Here is a 23,318-nt window from a genome sequence, read left to right as displayed (position 1 = left end):
TTGGGTTTTACTGAATTTGATGCAAGATGCCAGTGAGAGAGGATCAAGCAGGATCTGTGACCTGTGTCCTTCTTCCCAGTGGCTTCTTTTCCACTGGGTGCAAAAATGTCACAGGAAGAGGATAAACTGGGATTCTGCTAAAGGATGAGGCTGTGAAGCACTTGCCCTGGATTTTGTATGAATCTTTAGACAGTGTAAAGTTGGGGCTGTGCTCAGGTGTGTTGGACTGTGCCTTCCAAAAGAGCCCAAACTGTGCTGTGACCATTCCTTTGCATCAGTCTGCAGTGTTGGGAACAGCAGGTGAGAAAGGTGTTAGAGTGAAGCCAGATTCCTTAAATAAAATTATAGCAAAACACAATTCTCTATCTTTCTTCTCAGTAAGGGGTGAATGGAGAAAGCTAGATCTCTCAAAAATAAATCGAGTCATATACCAGACTTGGAGAGAACATCAGTCACTGAGGGGTTAAAATGTGAAGTGGTAGGCAAGGGACCACAACTATTTCCAGTATAAGTGATGTTTTTCTATGCATTTGTTCATGTTTAGTTTATCTATACATCTGTTCATGCTTAACAGAAGGTAAAATATTTGAATTTTTCATGACTTTCCATCTTTCCTTCAGATGGACTGTGGGAAGGGACTCTTCACTTTTCCAGCAGACATTGATGGCTATGCAATGAGGTTAATTCCAGTCAGGATAATTACCATCAACATGTCAGAAGAAAACATTTTGATAGATTTCCATTCAGCAGTTTTTGCCTTTTACCTTGAAAGTAGAGGAGAATGCTTCAGCTGACACTTGCTTTTATGTTGCTGCTTTGATCTTCCAGTGGGAATGGAGCTATAATAGCACTGGTGACTTCCTTGCTTCCTTTACAGTGGAGAGACCTTTTCACAAAAATGATTTCTTGATAAAAGAAAAATGACATAGTGCTCCTTATTTTGGGTCACTGCACATTCCTCTCTTTCCTCTAAATTTTGTGGATGGTCTACTTCACAGGCTGGCTGAATGGTGTTCACTTGCCAATTTGTTTTTGCAGCAAATGAAATGAATTTTTTTAGCCTTATGCACCCATCTTCCCTCTGATACACACTTCTGTTCTTTTGGCAAAACAAAATTCTGCTTGAGTGTTAATGAAGGCTTTTGCCAGTTGCATTTTTTGTTAAAAAAACCTATTTTCAACCTCACTCCATCCACTATGCCATATTCTTCATCCAACAAAAGAGATCGTTCAATGTAGTCGTGTTTTAAATAATATAAATTCAAAACCAAGCCTCATTTCAGGACTTGTATTAAATGTGCTTTCATAAAATGCTTAGACTTACCTAAAAAATGTTTACCATCTAAGAAAATGTTTGTCATCTAATGAAAGACAAAACAAAAAACATACAGACATCAAGATTTGTTGAAGCAAATAATTTTCTTCAAACTGATGTGGAAAAAAAATGCCTAAAATATATCAAAGCTACCACTGAAATGGAATTCATTCTCATTTTAAAAAGATGGAACTGAGAAGCGTTCCAGTCTCTCAGGATTCTGAGTTACAGTTTGAACACTTTCATATGAATACTGATTAGAGAGCAGTAACTTTTTGTCCTGTAGTTGATCTTGAGAGCAAGTAACATAGATGAGATACTTGAACAGAATGTATTTCGAGATTTTTCCTAATTTTATGTTAAGTGTACAGAACTCACTGTGCTTTTCTGTACAGTCCTTTATGTGAGGACATTGTGTTTTCTTTCATAGCATTTCCCCCCTGAATTGAAGATTTGTAAAATAATCTCAGAGACTGGGGGGAAAAAAATTCATAAAAAAAAGGAAAAAAGAAAGTTTCTTTCTACCATGTGGCCCCCTCTCCTGGAAGGACATATTTTAATTTCCCTGAGCTTTGGAGAGTTTCAAACTAAAGTTTTTTAATTTTCTGGATTAATCTTCTCAGTGTTAGCTGTCGTGGTAATTGCTGGTGTGGGAGTACACTGTCACTAGGACAGCTGTAGAGCTGAGCTGGATGGACACCTCATTCCCCAGGAAAGGCAGGATTCCAGACATATCCCAGTGCCTGGGATGTGTGACAGCTCCTGGAGCCCTGCAGGGCTGGGAGCTCTCCCTGGGAAGGAACAGAGAAGGGCAGCTCTAAGCACAAGGTCCTGGATTTCCCTGGGTTCTGTGCCTCAGGCATCTAAATTCATAGCACATGAATATTTTAGCCACTGAAATCCCTCCTTAGAGCTACTCATAGTTCTGCACCCAGAAGCACCAGCTAAGCCTGTTTCTAGGAGGGGCTGCCAAAGATGGTCTCACATCCCCACAGAGGAAATGGCATCCAGTAGGGTTAACAAAGACCTTTCTTTGAATTACAGAGAATTATTGCCATTAACTACAATAAAAAGTTGTTTTACTTGAAGATAAGACATGGTGGGAAGCAGAGATGCTCAGTTCAGAGTCAAATGGAAATTCTTGAGAGGAAGAGGGTCTTTAACACTTGGGCATTGAAAATGGGCAAAAATGGAGAGGTGCAGAAGGGAAGTTTAAAAAACTCCATTAAATTCTGATGTTAACAGACAGAAATTTATCTGATAGCATGAGAGAAAGATCATAATGTGCAAGATTGTTGCAAAAACCCCTTTTGCTATTAATATAGTACCTCCAGGTGACAATGAGCTATGGCTGGTGTTTAAATGCCTGTTCTAGTCTTGCTGGCTAATGTTAAAAAAAACACCCTTATTTTGGAAGACATGATTTAACAACAAAATATGATCAGATTCCAAGTACTGGGCCCAGGTGTTTTTTCTGTCTCCTAGAAGCACTCCCTTCTCTCCAACCCACTCTAAATACATTTCTAACTTTTCTGGCAGGAAATCTGCAGCTCTCAAATCCCTGGAGACAAAGCAAGATTTTATTTTTGAACACACTTGTAGATGTGTCTGGATTATGTCTCATTATACTTCAGCACATTATTTATCTTGGAAGATTGAGGCTTCTGCCATCCATGGACAGGAAAAATCTGTTTTCTATGTTTTGACTGTTTTCCCATGTATGTTTTCCCGTAGGTGAGGCTTGTCATTTTTAAAGGGATATATCTTCCAAAGCTGTTGATGAACATGGGGCAAATGAACCTCTCTCACAGCCACTCCTTTTAATTATAGATTAATTAACATATTAATCTGTATGCCACATAATGAGCATATCACAGTGTAAAAGATCAGAAGGATGGCTGCTTTATTTTAATGGAAAGAGTTCTGGAATAAATGTCTTCAAGAAAAACACAAGCATATTTTCAGCACCTTTTAAATCTCACAACACTCATTTATGAAGCGATTTAAACAGTTGATAGGAAGTGAGAAAATTATTTTTGAAGTGTACTAAATGGAAAAGATTTAATTTGGTCTTCTCAGCTAGTACAAATAAATATTCCTTCTTCAAGGAGGAAAAATACAGTCAAATAATTGGTTCATACATATGCATGCTCTTCAAGAAGAGCAGAGCTGTGTCCCTGCTATAGATACTGTCTCAGTAAACCAATAATCCTGGTCCTACCAACAAGAGTGGCAGCACTATGGAGTGGAAGGTGAAAACCACTATTGACACACTCAAGGTGGGAAGGAGCAGGCTCAGGGAGTTAAACACATTGTACAGACATGCTAAGGCTATGCAATAAAATACCCAGGGCTTTGTTCTGCATTTAGCTGTTTAACATATCCACACTTAAAAAAACAAAAAAAAATCTTTAACTCCCTTTTCCCCAAGACCCTACAGAATTATGAAACATGATAATGTGAAGTATTTGCAACTTGATGAATCTTAAATATGATAATGCAGCTTCCTATCAATAACTTACAGTTTACAGGGCAATTGTACACTGTCAGCATAATTCACACAGAAGATTTTCCCAGAGAGGGACAGTACAATGACTTAGAGACAAAGAAATCTTCCTTTGTGTGGGAAAACTAAAAATACTGTGAGGGCAAATAAAAGAAATACATTTGTGTTGTGTGTTGCCAGGGGAATATTTATTTTTAAGGAGGAGACAAATTACAATGAGGGCAATATGAAGTAATGAAGGATCCAGAAAAGACTTATTATCTGGACCTATTAGTCTTCAAAATAAAAAGATAAAGTGGAATAAAAGACTGTTAATATGAAGTGGTATCATTTTTTTAATGCAGTTCCCACAATTTGACCTGTAGGATTCAATATCCCTGCTGCAAGCTTTAGCAGATACTTTATCTTGAAGAAAATAATGAGAAGAAGGTAATGCAAGTTAGTGCTATGGTCTGAGAGCACACTGTCAGTTACATACATTTTCTCAGATTTCTCTGCCCACACTGTGTGGTTATGCCTCCCATTTGCAAAAAAAAAAAAAAGAAAAAAAGAAAAAACCAACTAAAAAACTATGACACTTACTCAAATAGCTGAGCCTATAACATGGGGAAAATATTTCAGAAATATCTTTAAAATATATGTTAAAATACAAGACAAGCAGCCTTACTTTATTTTATTGGCTGTTCAGTATTAATATGTACCTCTGAAAAATGTAACATTAAGCTCAATACTGAAGTAAGAGGAATGCTGGCCACAGGAAACACTTCAAAACATTCTGGTGGACTTGTGGGGCCTCAGCAGACTCTAAGCATTTCCAAGACCTTTAATTCCTGGAGTTTGTGGCTCAGCAGTAGCAGAGTATGTGGAGGATCACCAGGAGGGTGTTTGGGATGACAGGTCATTGTTGAATGGGGATGTGTCTGGGGTGGAATTTGGCTGGATTTTGGAAGGGTAGCAATTGCTCTGTGTCAGTCCCAATGCTGCTGAGCAGGGTGGATTTCTGTGCTGCTGTGCCACATGCAGATGTTTGCAGCCCACACCTGGAGCAGTGACCAGCCAGACCTTGGGAAGGCAGGATTTAGGGAGAACCACCCAGGGTCCTGACAAGGGGCTGCAGAAGCAGCAAGCCAGCTCTGTTGACAGCTCTCCTCATATTCACACTCTTCACTTCATTTCAGCTCTCCACATCTGCCTTCAGCTGGGTTCTGCAGGTATCAGCAGGAGCAGCCCTGTGTGCTGAGCCGGCCTGAGGACAAGCACAGGTCACAGCTGCTGGTCACTCTGCCAGCCTCTGTCTCTCCAAGATTATAATGCCTGAGCCTCTGGATATAAGTGGGAAATCTATGTCCTTAAAGGAGATGTTGAACATAATTGAATGTAGAAAAATAATCCATAAATCCGCATTATATGGGTGATCATTACATTTCTTAAGCTGGTCACTGTTGCCTGCTGCCCTGAACACTTTTCCCAGTTTACCCCTGGCTCCCCACATATCTTACAAAGCTAATTCAAATTGTGAATTCATTGCAATAGTGTCTGGCTTGCCTTAATGTGTGGATACAGCATTTATCATGATAGCACTCATGAAGAATGCTATATTTGTAATGAGATAAATACAGACTTAGAGCAGACAGTGCATTCTCTCTTTACTAATTAAACACAGCAAAATTGCCTCAATACCTTTGCACAGAGGATGGAGAATATTATAGTCATTACAAAACTGTGTAAAGAAGTCCTAATTAAATTGTATAGTGTTCTTCCAAGAGGGATTTTTCAAGTACAAAACCATCACTGTGGGAAAATTCCAGGGCTGTATTACAGCACACATCAAAACAATGGATCTTAGGAAACAAAAAATTCTCAAGAGCACTAGTTCCAGCATAGTTTTGCCCATGAAAGTGTCTGTGGTTAAATCTAATTCCATTTAAAGGGCACTGGTTTTACATAACTCTGTGTTCTTTGGCATATATTTTAGAAGGACTTGTATTTTATGATTGTTCTCAGTTGTGTTTCTCTTAATGGATATAAAAAGTTAAAGTAGTTTTTATATGCCTGCTTTATTGTTTAGAATGGATTTAAAGAAACCCACAAACATCAAACAGCAAAACTCTCTGCCCTATATTTTAATTTTGATTCTTTGGAAGGACTCGTGAGGACAGTTGGGCAATTTTGTAAAAAAAAAATTGTTTAATTGATTAGATACATTGGTCCTTTCTAATTAAAAAGGACCAAAAAAAAGGGAGTTTGTGACTGAGCCAATTTCATTGATGTATAGAGCATAGCTAATATCAGTCATTATTGAGGTCCTGATTGTAACGTGTGTTTTCTCACAAACATGATTATAGGAAGCTCATTAGCATTGCTAAATGAAGGCTAAAAATACCAAAACATTTTTCTCTGCTGTCCAGAGCATAGCTGATTCAATCACTAAAATACAGATAAACAAAAGTAACTACTCTGATGAAAGCTGAGATGATGAAGCACAATGTCCATAAGAAATTAGTCATTTAGCTACTAGCATGCTCTCCAGAAGAAGAACCACAAACCTCCTCTTTAAAAATCACACCAATCTATCATGGAAGTTTTTGTGTGTCAGGAGAAGGATCTCTAAAAGCTTTACATTGCCTCTCATTCAAAATTTATCACAGGGTGTGTTGGTAGTATGTGCTAAGGGACTGAGCTGCAATGGATGTGTAAGAAAAAGTAATTCCTGTTTCCCCAGCAGGGCTGATGACTCAGCTGCTGCAGGGGCTCTAAGTTGTTGTCTTTTTGCTGTGCTAGAAGGCAGAGACTGAGCAGCACTGCTGACAGGGGAGTCTTTCCTTCCTTTGCTTCTTAATTAGAGTCTGCATAGATGAACTCACCTTTTCGTGGATGAAATCTGGATTAAATATAGAAATAATGGAGATTACTTGCAGGGCTGTGGCTTGTTCCAGGTCTCTTGGAGCAGGTGCTAGAGCAGTGAGGATACCAGAGGCAGCCTCTGTAAAAGCCTGTAGCTTTTTCTATTAATACACTTTGAAAGTCTCCTTGCTTTCCTGCTTCCACCAAAACTGTAAATGTACCTGTGTAAAACCTCTTCTCCTATGCTGGCAGCAACTTTTTTCATAGCAGAAGTACTGGCATACCTATCCATGTGGAAAACAGTAAAATGCTTTGGGTCTGATTCAACCTACTTCAGCTTCTCAGTCACCCCATTACAGAAATATTTAGATTTAATTTAAACAGTCAGAAATAAGGTTGAAATTGTGATCACATATTCCTGCAAGCAGAAAACTTAAGCATAAATTTAAATGACTGGATCAGTGCCTATTAATTCCTCTATAATGTACTTAGCTGTAATTTTAAATAATGTGCCAAGACCTACAACCAACCCTCCAATTCTTCCAGATCTACAGGAAAATCTTCTGGAAATATTACATTAATCATTTTTGTCAAGGCTACAGATGATAGGAGCCATTTGTACTTTATGACAGTTGGTAATTAAACATTTACAGTACTGTGCCAATATTTAATACACAATGTAGAAGGAGCAAACTGAACAGAAGGTAAATCTGGCAGAGTCTAATGCAGAGTGATGCTGTGGGAATGTGCATGTGTGATCAGAACTAAAACCACAGAGCAAGAGGCACTGCAATAAACTGTGGTAGCAGCAAACTGATTTTCCAGCTGTCTTAGACTTCTTTCTCTCTTCCCTGGAACAGAAATGAGAAAAGTATTTTTATCTTTTAAATGACTTGGAGAAACCAGGTAAGATTTTGGGAGTCAAGATCACTGTCTACTTTTGCAAGACAATAAAGCTGTATAGAATAAATGAGTCCCAAGGAGTTTCCTCTGGTTTTATGACTGCCCTGCTTTCTTTTTGTCCTTCATCTAGCTGAGTGTAATGTAAAAACCTACATCTTATTTAGGACTTCCCAGTTTTCATTTCTGCTGGAGCACAAGATGAGAGTATATTTGTGTATTTTCTTGTCCCTCTAATGTCACTTAAGCATCACTTAAGGATGAAATCTGTTTAACGTCTCTTACTCCCCTTGAATAGATCAGAAATTATCCCATTTTTTCATAAGGATTAGACATCAACTTGACAAATTATCTGTGCCATCACAAACCAGATTCATCTGACTAAATGTCAGTGCACAATGTGCATGTCCACATCTGAGCTGTGTGCACTGTTTACTCCATGGAGGCAGAGCTACAGGGAGAACCATCTGCTGAAACAGATTATCAAGACAGGGAAAGTGCACCACATCCTACAAGATTTTTTTTTTTCCCTTTTTCTTCTCTATTTTTGAGCCTGGATCTGGCTAATTCATTTTTCTTTTGTCCAAAGTAGGAGAGGCAAGTGTCAACCAAGGATTTCTCAGGCGTGTTCCCAGGCTTTGTGACTTTTCTTGCTGTGTGTGTTTTGTCCCAAAAATCATATTCTCTGGATAATAACCTCTCTTGTTTTTCTTCTGCACAATTATCAGAGCTTCCCATGGCAAGATAGATCCTTACAACTATGCTGGTTGAAAGGAAAGATGAAATAAGAGTGTAGGTGTTCCAGAGAGAAGGGAGTCCTTCCCAAGAGGAATTCAGGGCCATATTGGATGGGGCTCTGAGCACCCTGATCTAGTTGAAGGTGTCCCTGCTCACTGCAGGGGAGTTGGACTGGATGACCTTTAAATGTCCCTTCCAACCCAAACCATTCCATGATTCTTTGATTCAAAGTTTGGCCTCCACGGTGTAGTTGAGGGTATTCACCGATCTGTATAATAAGTTGACACAGATAATTTTATGCAGCATAAGGTACAGCTTGCAGTCAGTGGAAGTGCCATGGATTATGGATAAAGCTGATTGGTGCCATGATTTCATTTTTTCAGCAAGCAGTACAGTTTGAGAAATGATCGCGTGGCAACAAGCGTGAAATTAGTGTCTGAGTGAGCTTGCATTCATGCACAGTATTCTGTGCAAATATATGTAAGATGCAATCTATTGAATAACCAGGCTCCTCTCAAAAACACCTTAGTAAAGCACTGGCAAAACACCCAGCAACAGACAGATCAGATTGTAAATATTTGGTAGAGTCCTGCTGCTAATTAAACTCTAGCTGCAGTAAACACCTCCAATTTTTAATGCAGTCACTGATGATCATGCATTATGTTGATCTTTCATTCTATCCACTTCTCATTCTAAAAGCCTGGGTTTCTTGGGGGCTGTGTACTCGTTAGCTGGCAGTGCAGCTGGACAGGAGAGGCTCTGCTCTCCTGACATCCAGATTTGGGGAAGTTCCATCTCAGATTTTCTTTCACCTGTTCCTGTGGTCTACAGGCTCAAGGCTGGGCAGATGGCAATAAGTGCTCTCTTGGAACACATCTTCTGGTTTTGTATCACCCAAAAAGCATCTGATTTGGGTGCTAAAATATGTAGCAAAATGTGTTAGGGCTGTAAGGTTGGGACATTTACTTCAAAAATGCCTTCCCAGCCTCAGTTAAGGTGCTAGCACAGTGGCATCCCATGTGGATGATGTACAAAATCACCCAGAGCAACTCCTCTTGCTCAAAACAACTGTAATCACAGAAAAAGAATCAAATGTGCAATTGCCATTTCCCCGCCATATTTTTCCAGTTGGAAAATTTTACATGGAAAATCCCAGTGAATTACTGTTTCTCCTTATAAACACTCCATGGCTCTAGTCTATATCATCTAATACCTCATGGATCCTGAAAATATTTGTTTATGATGCTTACCTGGTAACTTTAATTTCTGTAGGATCACTCAAATAAATAAAATATTTTCTTTCAGATTCAGATCAAGTTCCAAGATCACCATGCATTTTGGTTGGAACAGAACAACAGGTGTTTCTAGAAGTAATGTGAAATCTTGTCTACTTTGGTCCTTCCCAAGGGAAACAAATATCAAGGAAAAAATTAAAAAAAAAAAAAAAAAAAAAAAAAAAAAAAAAAAAAAGAAATTATGGATGGGAAATTGTTTATTCTGGGCAATGGAATCTGTCCTCTTATGACCAGAAAAATTTTTCTCCTTGGCTTGATCCTATGATTATTTCAGCATATGACCAAATTAAGCCAAACACCCTGCTTGTGACAGACATAAAATCTTTACCTTTGTACATTTGTAGACTGTTTTTTGTTGATGACATGGAACACCATATCATTTCATGGAATGTTAAAAATCTGTATTTGTGAAAAAGTTGTGACCAAAATTACATATAACACTGAACAAAATTTACAGTAGATTCAATTACAAAGAACTTTGTTTTGTAAAAGATAGAATGGAAATGATGCAGTAAAAATAGATTATTTCAAATAAAATGTTTTTCAATTTCAAAAACTTATTTGTTTTAAAAAGTTAAAATGAAATTTGCTTGCAGGTGATAACCTTTCAAAACAAAAGAACAATCAGACAGAATAAACATGCATTTATTATCAAAATGTGGATGTACAAGTTGCAAAATACCATAAATGTTGGCTGCTGTTTAAAATAAAGGGATTTCATGTCAACAATATTTTGACTAAAGTATGTTTCTTTCTATTCAAGATAGTTGCATCCAGAATAGATCCATGAAAACAGAGACACATGTAACTTCTTAACATTTTATAACACCTAGCGATGGATCTGAGCAAATCCTTAATGTTTTTCACTCTCCTTACTAAGCTGCTTTTTAACTCTGGCTCAGTCAGCCTACTGTTACAAATAAAAAGGTCTTTCTTTGCCATGATTACCACACATAACTAATGTGTCTGATCCTGCATCCACTAAAGTCACTAGCAAAACTGACTTGGCCAGGGTCACATCTTTTACTACAAAGCAGAACACATGATGTTAAAGAACGAACTCACACTGAATTTTTCAATGAGTTTCAGGTATTTAAATGAAATTATTCAGTGTTTGGCCTGTTTGACACTACATTAATGTATTTACATCATGTACATCTGTTATAAACTCAACAGCAGGTGCTTAGAAACAGCTGTGTCCAGCAGTTTCACAAAATTTCAAACTGGACCATTTTAATTAACAGAGAGATTTGGGGTAATGTTAAAGCCTTCAAGATAAAGCTGGCCCCAGTACAACGCTGTCTCTTGCAAATATCCAGGAATGTGGCAATCTTTGAGAGGCTGCCTAATTAATTGTTTCAAGTTTTCTTCCAGGATTTTGAAAACAAAAGTCACGCTTACTTAAAAAACTGCATTTTGCTGCTGATGGTCATTTTTCCAGTGGCGGGGTCAAGAGGAGAGCAGAGCTGCATGTGGAAAATCTCAGGCAGTGTGCTGTGTGGGTTTGTCCTTGGCCAGGGATGCTTTGGAGGGATGCAGGGGTGCAGGGAGGGCTGTGCTCCTCAGTGCCAGCCTGTGCTCACTAGCTGCTGCAGCCTCTGGTGCAGCCATGTCCCAAATTGTTGTTCCTCCCGTCCTGCAGCTTCTCGTGGCTCTGAAGAGATGCTCTGCTGTCGTTGCTGGAGGTCTGTCCACTTTGATCCTGCTGTCTCCTCAACCTGCCAGAGGTTAAAAACAGTGATAGGGCTGTCATGTGCAGGTGGCTGTATGGAAGGGACAGCTGCTGCCTGCCCTGTGGATAGCCACATACTGCTGGGGATAAAACATTCCTGCACCATTTCACCTGCTTGAGCTTTACAGCTGCCATTTCCTCTGAACTACATCTGTGCAATGAGGTCTTGGACAAATCCTGCTCCCCTTAAAGCTGAGGAGAATGCTTTCTCTGGCTTTAGCACCTCTGCTCACACTGTAACTTGGTGAAACCTCCTGGTAGCTGGAGGCTGATGAAAACTGTTGACTGGGCACAAAATAGCTGCTCCTCTCTGTTCTGCAAAATTATCAGTAACCATCAGCAAAAGAGAAAAAAAATTAGTGAAAGTATTTTCAGTATTACACTTGTTATTGCTTCATATGTTATCAAAGTCTCATGAATGGTTTCAAGGAACAACAGCAGCAGAATTCTATGCTTCAAGACTACAAAGTTATCTTCTTTTGACATCATTTTCTAGAGAACAGCAACAGCCCTACAAGCACCTGCAGTCCCCACCAACCATGTTGTCAGAGAGCTTCTCAGCATTTCTGCTCAATAAAAATCCCTGTGATTTTTACAGTGATTCATGCCATATTCAGTATTTTCCTCCAAGCACTGTGGAAATACTATCAGGAAAGATGTAAAGATTCATGAGGAAGCTGTGTGATAGGAATAATTTATTTTCTTTGAAACATGAACAGCTACTATTCTGAAGGATTTTTTCTCTGACTGTTTATTTTCTCCAAATGGGAAATAGTATTCCTGAAAAAGGAACCAAGATTTGGCTCCAGAGACACTATGGAAGAGCTCCTTGGTACACCAACTATAAAAGGTACATATGCTATACTCCAAAAAACTCCCTCAACTTTGCAAGTAATATAGAATACCTAGAAAATATAAAATTAATGGAAAAGCATGCAAAAATCAAATTTAAAGGGTCAATTTCAAAGCCTTAAAAATTTGCAGGTGCTGTAAACAATATGGAGACATCACATTGAACACGCAGAAGAGAATGTGATGGGACATGAAAATACTGTAATTAAACAGATGAATAGAGAAGGCTATTAAACCAAAAAAGTATGGGAACACTGTGTAAAAGGGCAGACACATTAAATGAAAAGCTGTAAGACAGACTGAAAAGAACATATTAGAGGAAAAAATTGCCAAAAGCATTTTTGGTGAATTTTTTCTAGTCTACCAGAAATTCAGTGGATACCATTGAGTGTATAGATCAATGCATGAGTGAGTTATTAGTGGATAGCACAGAAAATATGAGTCCCTAGCTGAAAAGCCAATGAATTATCTTCACCAATATTCATGACAAATGAGTTTAGGAAGATTCCTTTCCTTATGAGAAATATGTCCATCATCTCCAGTTAAAACATCAATGAAACAGCTTTAGAACCAGTTACTTAAAGAAATGTTGACAAAGAATCAAAACAATGGTTTTTCACCCAAGGACTCTAAGAAAATTATAATTTTTGCACAGCTTACTCTTCAAACTGTCTTGGCACCATGGAAGACAGCAGATGTGATGACTTTGGCTGTTTGCTGGTTTGGGGTGTTTTTTGCTTGCTTGCTGGTTTGGGCTTTTTAAACAAGATCTTCAAAAAAGATCCAAGAGACTACCAGGAGAGCAATACTAGAGTTCAACTTGAGACTTGAAACATCTCAGGGTTTGAGCTATGGTACAAGACCAAAGTATCTGTAGGCATTGAGAGAAAAGACTGCAGTGCTTGGAAACTCCTGTTGCAAATTGTGGGTGGCAAACCTTGCAAACTGCTACACAGTGGAGTGAAAATAAATATGGCTCTATAGAGATCTGAGGAATCATTGCATTGGTCTAAGACACACAAGTCCTCTCTCCCTGGAATTGCATATTTCCTTTGTTTGCAAAATGCTGAAAAAGAAGGCATTTACTACATTGCTCAATTTAATAGGAAAATAAGAATTCTTTCAATAACAACATAAAGCAAGAAAACAACTTTTAATCTTTTTTTGAGAAGCTCAAACTGGCACAAAGGCAAAATGCATGTAAGGAGGACAGTCGAAAAAGAGAGACAAAGCCCATTCTGAGCTCTAAAGATACCTCTGGCCAGCCTCAATTTTTCCACTCTCAACAGAGGTGGTTAATAATGCTGATTTATTTCCATTATTTTCTTTTATCCTATTCCTACTTCCCAGATCTACCATTGAGACAGAATATGGGGATTTGGAAGTGCTAAAGAAATGCATTGCTTTAGCAGTGCTTCACTATATTCCCTTTTAAGACATTTTCTGTGTCTAGATTCACTACACACATTTCAAACTATCAAAGCAAGCAATAGGTTGAACTGATGATGAGGTAAAAAATTAACTGCTATTTAACTCTTTAATAATTTATCCATCACTTTATTCAGTTATTAAAACTACATTAAGGATTTCACTCCAGGGGTTCAGTTATTGTGGGCATACAAAAACCTGCTTGCCAGTGTACTCTTGGGGTTGGAAAACTAGACTAAAAGACAGAAGATGCTGATTCTGTTTCCATCTCTGTCATCCTAAGGACAACTTGCAGCGCTTTTCTGTGTCTCAGCTTCTATCATCAGATGTCAAGGCAGCTGCTGTCAAGAATGATGGAAGCTGAGAACTTTGTGTCTCTAAAAACTGCTCTGTCTCAGAGGCCTGAATGAAACAAGGAATTACAGTCTGGTGTCTGTGATAACTAGAGAGAAGGTGGCATGTATAATCAACGAAAATGTAATTAAACTGCAGGTATAATTATGCTTGTATATTATTGAATATTTAAAAATACAGAAGTAAAGAGAACAGACTGGCTGAAAGCTAGCATGGAAAATAAAATATTGAACAAAGAAAGACTGCAACAACTATGGCAGGACAAAATGAAAATCACAAACATCCAATGAAAGCCAGTAGCAAACTTGGGACCTCCAGGGAATTGCTTACAGCTCAGCTTTGTTCTCTAGATGAAGAAGAATATTGAAGTTTGTCTTTAGGCTGCAGAATAGGATAAGTTCAATGACAAAGAATGAAAAGTTGCAGATTCAACATAACTGTCAAAATTGCAGATTTGCTAAGACTAAGGCCTCCTCCCAAAGCACTGCAGTTTCAGAAAAAATAAAATAAGACAATTGGTTTGTATTTCTCTCTAGTTCAAAACTGCAGACTCAGGTCAAGACATGAAGAAATGTGTGTGCACAGTCTCTTCGTTTGGACACTTACAGAAGTGAAATTTCTTTCTTTTTGGTGCATTCTTGATTCCTTGGTGTCAAACCCAGAGCACTTTCCTGTCAGATGTTCTAAGCTTTTAAAAAATGTGAGTACCTTGACATGTTTCTTGTAATCATGGCAAAATAAATGCATTCTGTTCAAAAATGACACTAGTGCAATAAATCATTTGTAGGAATCTGTTCTCCAGTGAATGACTTATCTTGCCTTTAAGCTGATGCAGCTACAGGCTGTGATAACTTTATAAAGGTCCAGGGAGAATGAATGGATTGATGGAGACTTTGTGGTGGATTTGAAGCAGATACCTGATCCTGCCCTAATACTGTTGGCTAAGAATGAATGATAAAATGGCCAGCTATGGAGGAAAAGGTGAACAAATGGTTCTAGTGGATATAGTCACATGGCACAAAAAAAAACTGCAGGGAAAAGAGGATGAAAATGAGTTTGAACAGTGTGTGTTACATTTATTCCATGTACAAATACATCAGTAGTCTCAGAGGCAATTATGTTGGGAACTAAGAGTGGTTCTGCTGAACCAGCAAAGAGTTTTCCTTCCCTTCAGCATTGATCCATGCAATATTGATAGTGTGTGACACTGAGCATTGCAGACTCCTCTCCTGCAGTGAGGAATAAAGAGGCTGCTCCAGCCACTGCAGGAATGCACCAAGAACAGTACCTGAACTTCCAGCCACATCTTGGCTTTGTCAGCATTCCTGGGGAAAATAAAGAGCCTGTGTGAGCCATGAATTGGTTTTTAAGGTTCTTATTTTCTCAGTACTCAGGTATTATAGTAGCATTCCTGCAGCACTGATTTTTGATGTTGGATCTTGAAGGGAATTCAGAGGAGAGGGAAAGATTCCAGGTCCAAAACCACTGTGGCAGTACAGGGCACTGGCATCAGGCTTTGCAAAATGTGGTTTGAGACCCATGTGGAGGCTGCTCCTCTGCCTGTGACTCCTGGCTGTTTGCTCAGGGTGTGGAACCAGCTTTGTGCAGCTGATGCATCCCTCAGTGGGTCCTGCCAGGGCGAAACTGAAGCCTCAGAAATGTGAGGAGTTGTTTCAAGCTGTGGGCTTGCTCTCAGCAGCCAGGAGAGGACAAAAAAACCCCTCAATCCAGGCAGAGCTGTCCCTCCCCTGAGACTCCCACACTTGCCACATCCTAAAGGAAAATCTTTTTACTGTGAAAAATCTGCAAGTGAGTTTGCCAATGTTGCAAATCAAGTGTCCTGAGTGTGGAGAAAACAGAACAGTCTGAGTGGGCAGTGGATTTGCTTTGCCATTTCTAAATTTAGCATTTTACCTTGGTTTCTTAATATTTCACTTTGCTGGAGAGAACAGATGCTTTTGCTTTTGGTCTGGGGAGAAAAAGAGTGTAACAAAATGAATTTTAGAAACCAGTTTTATTGTAGGAAACAAAAGCCTATTAATGAAAACTTTTACATCCCTTGGGATAAGTCCTGAGGAATAGATAAATCTGTGGAATATTTATCCCAGTTATTCATCACAAGGGATGGGGACTGAGATCAGAACAGATGAAGCATGTCTATGTTGGCTTTTTGAAATTCGTGAATCCTGGAGGACATTTTGCTAAATAGTCAGAAACCCATCTCAGTTGTATGATTTAGCAGCCACACAGAAGCAATGTTGATGGCTTGTGCAGATGGCCTTGCTATAAAACTAATTCTAAACATGATGGAATCAGAGGAAAAGAAAAAGACTGATCTGTCATGAGGAGTGACTGTGCTCAGGAAGGAACTATTTCATCTACATGTCTCTGACCATGTCATGTGCTTTGTCTACTGGACCACAGATATAGAAGTCACAAGGGGATTTAAAAAAAAAAAAAAAGCAAATGTCCTATGTCCAAATCCCATATATTTAGAATTAGTTGGCAAATAACACAGCACTAGAAACTTTTCATTTTCAATAGAAAAGATAAAGCAATGACATTTTGTGAAGGACTTAAAAGAAGCTGAAAGGAGACAGAGATAGACACTATTTTTTATATCCAAGACATAGAAAATAGAAACCTGGAAGTTATGCTATATAACTAAAATTGCTGGATATTATCATGTTGAAAAACATTCATCCAAATAATTTTTACAAGGTGGTATAATTCTGTAGAGGGACTGGATGAAGTAAGAAGATCCCAAGAGTAGCAATGTCTCACAGGGATCCTGTCAGAGCTGGGAACACCCAGGGTGTCCAGAAAAGATGGGAGAAATTGCTAAGACAGCTAAGGATGGAGTGAGAGATATCTTGGCACTGAGGGCAGGCAAAGGTCAGTTTGGTACCACTTTTGTGGTTTTTGTCCACTTTTGTTTCTAATTTGAATTTTTATTCCCTGTGGTACTGATGCATCCAAATTTGTATACAAACATAACCAAAAAATGCCTAGATTAATAAATCACAAGTGGTCAGCACAATTTCTCCCTCAAGCTGCTTACTCTTTATCTATTCTCACACCAGCACTGCCTATCCCTGAACACAACTAATTTATTTGGCTGATAACTAAGCACTTTTACCAAATGGTCCAGAAATTGTTTCCTAAGCAAAAGAAAATAGATAGCAGCTGGTTATCAAAACTGATTTCAAGGCTTGCTTCCACACAAAAGAAAGATGAAATGCTCAACCCAAAGAGGCTGTAATATATGGAGCTCCACAAACTGTATCCCCATGCATCTCCTTTATTTCCAGTCAAAAGGTATAAAAAGGAAAACTTAATGGGACTTTGGAGTCTAACTGTGGCAATAAGCTTTGCTCATTGGGGAACAAGTACAGACCATATCCCTGTGTTACTCACTTTTTAAAGTGTTTTTATGCAGAGAAACATGTTCTAGAAAGAAGAATTTGGACCATGAGGATTCTAAAGGACTCACAATGGGTTGTGATAAAAATTATAACCACAAAGCTGCTGGGTATCTTGATCTTTTCATGCTGATATAACCCTCATGAAAAGGGATATGTTTTGGTTTACATCTCAGTCCTAAATCATAAGTGTTCAGTGGTAAGTGGGTGGTCGACAGGTGGAAATTAACAATGTTGGTCAGAGCAGCTCATTTTCTGCATCAGCTCCCCCAGCAGCCCCAAAAGGATTCTTTTCCCTCGGCTTGGCACTGAGGAAAAATGTTCACAGCACCCACAATCTCTCATGTTTGAGCCAGAAAAAAAGTCACTTCCCCAAAGTCATGCAAAACCTCATCATTTATAAAACACCTCTCTAGGCTTTATATCAGCTCATATGCTTCAGCAAAGCAGACATTTTACAAAAACAGGGCAAGATTTTTCAGTACAATGTAGGTCCTGCAGTGCACACATATTTTCAAAAATAATGGGCTGCACGCATGTGCATCTCATACTCCACTTTGAAAACTTCACCCATTATTTTTCTGCCATCATTTTAGCATCAAGTGCAGGCAATGATTGTGGAAATACTGATAATAGAGCAGGACTTCTGGGACAATAACCAGCTTGGCTTGTCATCTGCTTTCCTCTGTCAGGAATAAGAATGGACTTTGACACACAGCCACTTAATAATTTTCTGCCTGCATATTTTAAGGTTTCTCTTATAAATTGGTCCTTGCTGTGTTCTATTTTTGTGAAAATGGAAGAAGCTGGCAATATTTTACAATTGTAAATGAATGTCAATCTTTCTCTTATATCTCCTTTATTCTGCTCACTAGTTCTCTTCTGCCAGGTTTTCATTCAGCATATCTTTTAGTAAAAAAGTGAAATAAATAAGGAAGAAGTGAGCAAGGGATCCTGGTTAAGTAATTTTTTAACTGAATGAGCTTATTGGGAAGAGGATTTTTACTTTTCCAAAGAAAATCAGCAGAAAATTTGTCATAAAGGACTGAAAATTCCTAGATTTGCTTTGTTTTTTTAAAAAAAAGTTAGCAAAAATGAGCCTATGAGTTGATCAGAAATTCAGATAATTTGCTTATTTTACACTTTCATTCATAAAGAAGAGAATAGTAACTTTGCTCAGCGTAAATCTTAAGGAAGAGAATCAAGTTTCTCCAAGTATGATAAAATTCAAAAACATGTGCTCCAATTTCAAAACAACATTAGCAGAAATAGTTGCTAATCCTGTTTAAATTACCTGGTAATCTGAACATCTGACAAATTATTAATCCACTTCCTATTCCCCAGGGGTACCCAGGGGTGCTCTCATGAGAGGAAGAAAATGGAGCAATGCATGGGAATGTAATTTCTGTATTTTAGACATTGGTTCTTTTCACTCCCAAAGGCAGGGATCAATGCCTGGGAGCTGAGTGAGAGCCACAGACTGCCTCTAAAACATCTGCAAACCAGAACTGTTGTATTCCAGCTTCTTGTTGGGCAGCCCTTGGTCTATGATAACTCTTGAAACTTGAAGGGATTTTCTTCAAAGAGTAATTTTGGCCTGGGAAAAATTATGCCAAGGACCATGCTAACAATGGAGCAGTATGGAAGACTGCCTGTATACTTACTGGCCTTTGGAAAAGAGGTAGGAAACAGCAGTGAAAGTAGAAAATACAGGATAAAGAAAAAAAAAAGGAGTAGAAATGGAGGAAGGAAAGTTAAACACTTTAAAAATGAGGAAGGATTCAAAAGAATCCCAACCATGGAGATCTAATTAATGAAACTAAGTAATTATATAGCTAATTAAAACAATCTCAAAAGACAGCTGTATATAGCTAATGTCCTATTTGGTTTGTTTGTTAAAAATTCCTCTTTACACCTAGCAGAGGAGCAGAAAGCATGGGAAAGTTAATAGTGGGATTTTCTTTTCTTCAGTCTCTGCACAGAGTGATCTCAGAAGTCTTTTCAGGCAAACAGAAATCACTGAAGAGTGTTTGAATTTTCTAAGCATTTCTGAGTAAACAAGGAAGGCACAATCTTGCTCTGTGCCAGAGGAAGCTTGGGGCAGAGCAGGGCAGAACCGAGGAGCTGCTGAAGCAGAGACAAGACTCATCACTCAGCAACATCAGAGCTGAGTCACACCTCTCCAAAGAGAAAATCAGTCTGTAAATTTAGATAATTTCCCTTGATCTGGAGTTTGTGAAGAGAAGCAATGTGTGCAGAGCAGCTTTAAGTGGAACACAATCCTCCCTGTTGTCTGTGTGTGTTTTGGGAAACCTGGGTCCAAGCACTAACTCCATCTAACCACTGGCCAAGAGTGCATGCCACCAATCTTTGGCACTTCTTTGGTAATTTTTAAAGCTATGGATTGCTTGTTCTTGGTCTCCTGCCCCCATGGCTATGGATATTCACTTAAATCTGCCCCACAAGTGATGTTTTGTGCTGCATGGGATGCCCTTGACTGCCTGACACAGAGAAGTGGTCAGAGCATCTGTGCCTGCAGAAACATTTAGAAATTACCTGAGTGGGGTGGATTTTATGCCAGCAAACTCTAGACAAATTAGTACAGGCTCTCTCTACAGGGTAAAGAGAGTCACCAACCTTGATTAATTTCTTCAGGTCTAAGCTATCTAATATATATGTCACAGATCAATCTCGGGAGAAACAAGTCTCTCCTCAGAGTACTAAAGCAGTTTAAACTAAAGAAATTATTTTTAGATATATTCATTTAAAGAGATACAGGCTTGCTACACCTCTATAAAAACACATATGCCTTCACTCTTTGAGAAACAGGTTCAAGGTCCTTCCTGTTGAGTGGCTCTACAAGCTCACCACAGACTGCACTGCTTAGCAGAGCCAATTTACTTCTGGATTAGAGCTAATTTGCACCCACACGGTTCAGGCATGCAGAAACTGAATGGTCCCATCAGTCTGTAACACAGCACATGGTGACAAACTCTGCCAAGACTGGGTAATGAAATCACCAACAGGAGCAGGGGTGCCATTGCCTGCTCATCCATGCAGACGTGCCTGTAGCAAGTTCAGGCTCTGGCTCTGCCAGCAGTGGCTTTTCTGCATGACTTGGTCTATAACTTGAAAAACGACAAAGTATTTCCCATTTATTTCAGATATCTCTGAAAAATCTTGCGTACAACCTGTGGGGTAGGAGCTGTCCTGTGTCTAATCACTATGTAACTCAGTCTGTCTTTGACCCCAAACATGCTCTCTTGGTACCAACTGCTTTGATAGAAACAGTCAAAATCTCAGGTCTGTTTTCCTAATACACTGTGATGTATGTGTTTTGATAGCTCAGTAGACCACCAAGTAATTATTCAAATAACTGTATTTTATCTCCATTTAAATGTAAATTAATGACTTTCAGATGGAAAGTTATGCTTTATTACAGCTGAATGTGAAAAGTAAAATTTTGGGGACAGCATCCCCCTGTAGCACGCTTCTTCTGCCACTGACACTCACGGCATTTACTCCCACCCTTTCAAAAAAGCCTCAGGGAAATATTCTTAGAGTTTGGATAATTGATTCAGGTTGATGGCTCCTGCTGAGTAATTACACTCAGTAAATGGCTGTGAATATAATTTTCTATCAACCAGCAATTTATAATCAAACCTCAGGTGCTCAGGCACATACAGCATGAGTGACATGTGAAATACTGGCATGCAGAAGGTGAGTAAAAATTGTACTGGATGCTGAGTATTTGACCTGTACTGTCTTGAGATCTGAGGTTTATCCTGGGATTTGATAAAGCAAAATAAGTAAAGGCATGAAGTAAATAAATTAAGCCTTCAAATCATTTAAAAATATATGACTAAACCAACCAATTGACACTGACATTAAAGCCAGGTTCAGTTGAGTAAAATAGGTGTATCTTAGTAATGGGCTATTGTCTGCTCAAGACCAGATTCATCCTAACCAATGCCTGTCTTGTTCAGGCACATTTTAAAATGTGAACAAGCTTTTCTAGTTTAAAATATTTGCAGATCCACACCTACAAGGAACAGGAAAGCAGTTATGAAATTTCCCAATAATACACTTAGACACTTAGAAATGTTTTAGATGTTTTGGGATGACAGGGAAAAAAATTTTCTTTCTAGTTAGCCAAAATCCAGTTTTAAGACTATAGGCACCTGTCCACAAATAAGGGTATTTCTCAGCAGTGTGGGCCAACCATCATTTTCAAAAAAGCCATTTTCCTAGCCTGCCTTTGGTGTGTATCCTGCAGGATGTAGGCTCACCCTTTTGTTCAGCTACCTGCCGATGGATAGATCACTTGGAGATCATGGAGATCACTCTAGCAGTTCATGAAGAAATGCAGGCTGTGTGAGGAAACACCCTGGAGCAGGGGAAGAGTGTGAGGAGGAAGCAGCAGCAGAGACAGCATGCAGTGAACGGACTGCATTTCCCAGCCCCACGTGCCCCTGCCATGGAGGAGGTAGAGGTTTTGGGAGTGAAGTTGAGCCCAGGAAGAAGGGAGGGGTGGAAGGAAGGTGGGTTCAAGATTTGGGGTTTATTTCTTACTATCTTGGTCTTTTAGTTATTGGTAATAAATTAAATTAACCTTCCCCAAGCTGAGCCTGTTTTGCCCATGACAGTAACTGATGAGTGACCTCTCTCTCCCTGTGCTTTTTCCAACCCATGAGCCTTTTGTTGTGTTTTCTTTCCCCTGCCCAGCTGAGGAGGGCCATTAAAGAGTTACTTTGGCAGGCACCTGGCACCCAGACAGGGTCAACACACCACTAAAATCACTCTGGCTCTGCCTAATTATTTGACCTGGCAATAAACATTCTCAGGCTGGCATATGCAGCTGGGACTAGGCAGGTTCAGCCCTGCCCTTCTCACAGCACCAGATTTCCAGGAATTAAAGGCCATGAGTTGCCAGGGAACAGCCACAGCCTGCACTCCCCTCTCTGCAGGCTCACCTCTCTCCACATATTCCTTGTGCAAGATTTCTCTCTCCCAGCCCAAAACTCAGCTCCACAAGAAGTCTGATCAACTGTGCAGCTCTTCCACTCCCTGCAGGGTGGACCCCCCAAAAGGACACTGAGCTCACCTGTGATTGCACATCAGAGTTTGCAATTAATTTATGTTAGTGTGGGACATAAAGAGAGATGAAGGTAATTACCTTATGGAGGTAATTCCCTATGGCAATGCAAGAGTCATGACCTGCTATCCAGTCTTTATTTATCACAGATATGATTTCCCATGTAACCTGCTTGAAAAGATAAAATATTTGGTACTCAGAATTATACAGTTGTGCTTCCCTTCCAAAGTCTGAGATGTCCAAATGAAGACTTCTCTTTCCTCTGCCTGTGAATTGACTTCCAATTAATTTTGATGAGTTGTATTTGTGTTTAGTTTTCTGTGAAAAAAACTAATTTCTGTGATAAAAACTAATTTCTGGCCTCCAATGCTGAGGATCTGTATTTGTTATCCTGGTCCTTCCAGGACCACATTTCAACATGGAGAATGTACACCCCTATGCAATTTCTTTCCAAAAGTTGGATGGTGAAGTGTAACCATTACTTGTTTGGGAAAACTTTGATCATTTTTCCTGGAATACTTTTAAAATTAGTTTCCAGAAGCTCATTACCCTTTGTGTTTTGTTTTTTTTCCCCTCCATGAAATTGTGAAGGGAACACATTATTAAAACAATGGCATTTGTATGACCACTACTTTAAAAAAAAAAAAAAAAAAAAAAAAAAAAAAAAAAAAAAAGGGGGGGATTTGAAGATAGAACTATAGAAAAATTTTGAGTTTGGACCTGCTATGCTCAAACTTTTAAGTAGCTTGGCTCACTAAGAAGAGAGTGACATTTGGATTGGCAATTTTAAACTGGTAATAATGAGCAGGAATCAGAGGGAGAAGGGAAAGGGCACAT

General features: G+C 39.0%; 1 protein-coding gene across 1 annotated transcript in view; it reads right to left on the bottom strand.

The window, feature by feature from the left end:
* Positions 1-10,192: 10,192 nt before the first annotated feature.
* STK32B (serine/threonine kinase 32B) overlaps positions 10,193-23,318 on the bottom strand; it is a 145,724-nt gene continuing 132,598 nt past the window's right edge. The window contains exon 12 of the mRNA XM_056489793.1: positions 10,193-11,316. Within this exon, the coding sequence (XP_056345768.1) occupies positions 11,181-11,316 (136 nt within the window). The 3' untranslated portion in view covers positions 10,193-11,180. The remainder of the gene's footprint in view (positions 11,317-23,318) is intronic.

Source organism: Oenanthe melanoleuca, chromosome 4, assembly GCF_029582105.1.
Source record: "Oenanthe melanoleuca isolate GR-GAL-2019-014 chromosome 4, OMel1.0, whole genome shotgun sequence".
Classification (NCBI taxonomy): Eukaryota; Metazoa; Chordata; class Aves; order Passeriformes; family Muscicapidae; genus Oenanthe; species Oenanthe melanoleuca.
Note: the sequence above shows the minus strand (reverse complement) of the source record. Positions and strands in the feature narration are given on the sequence as shown.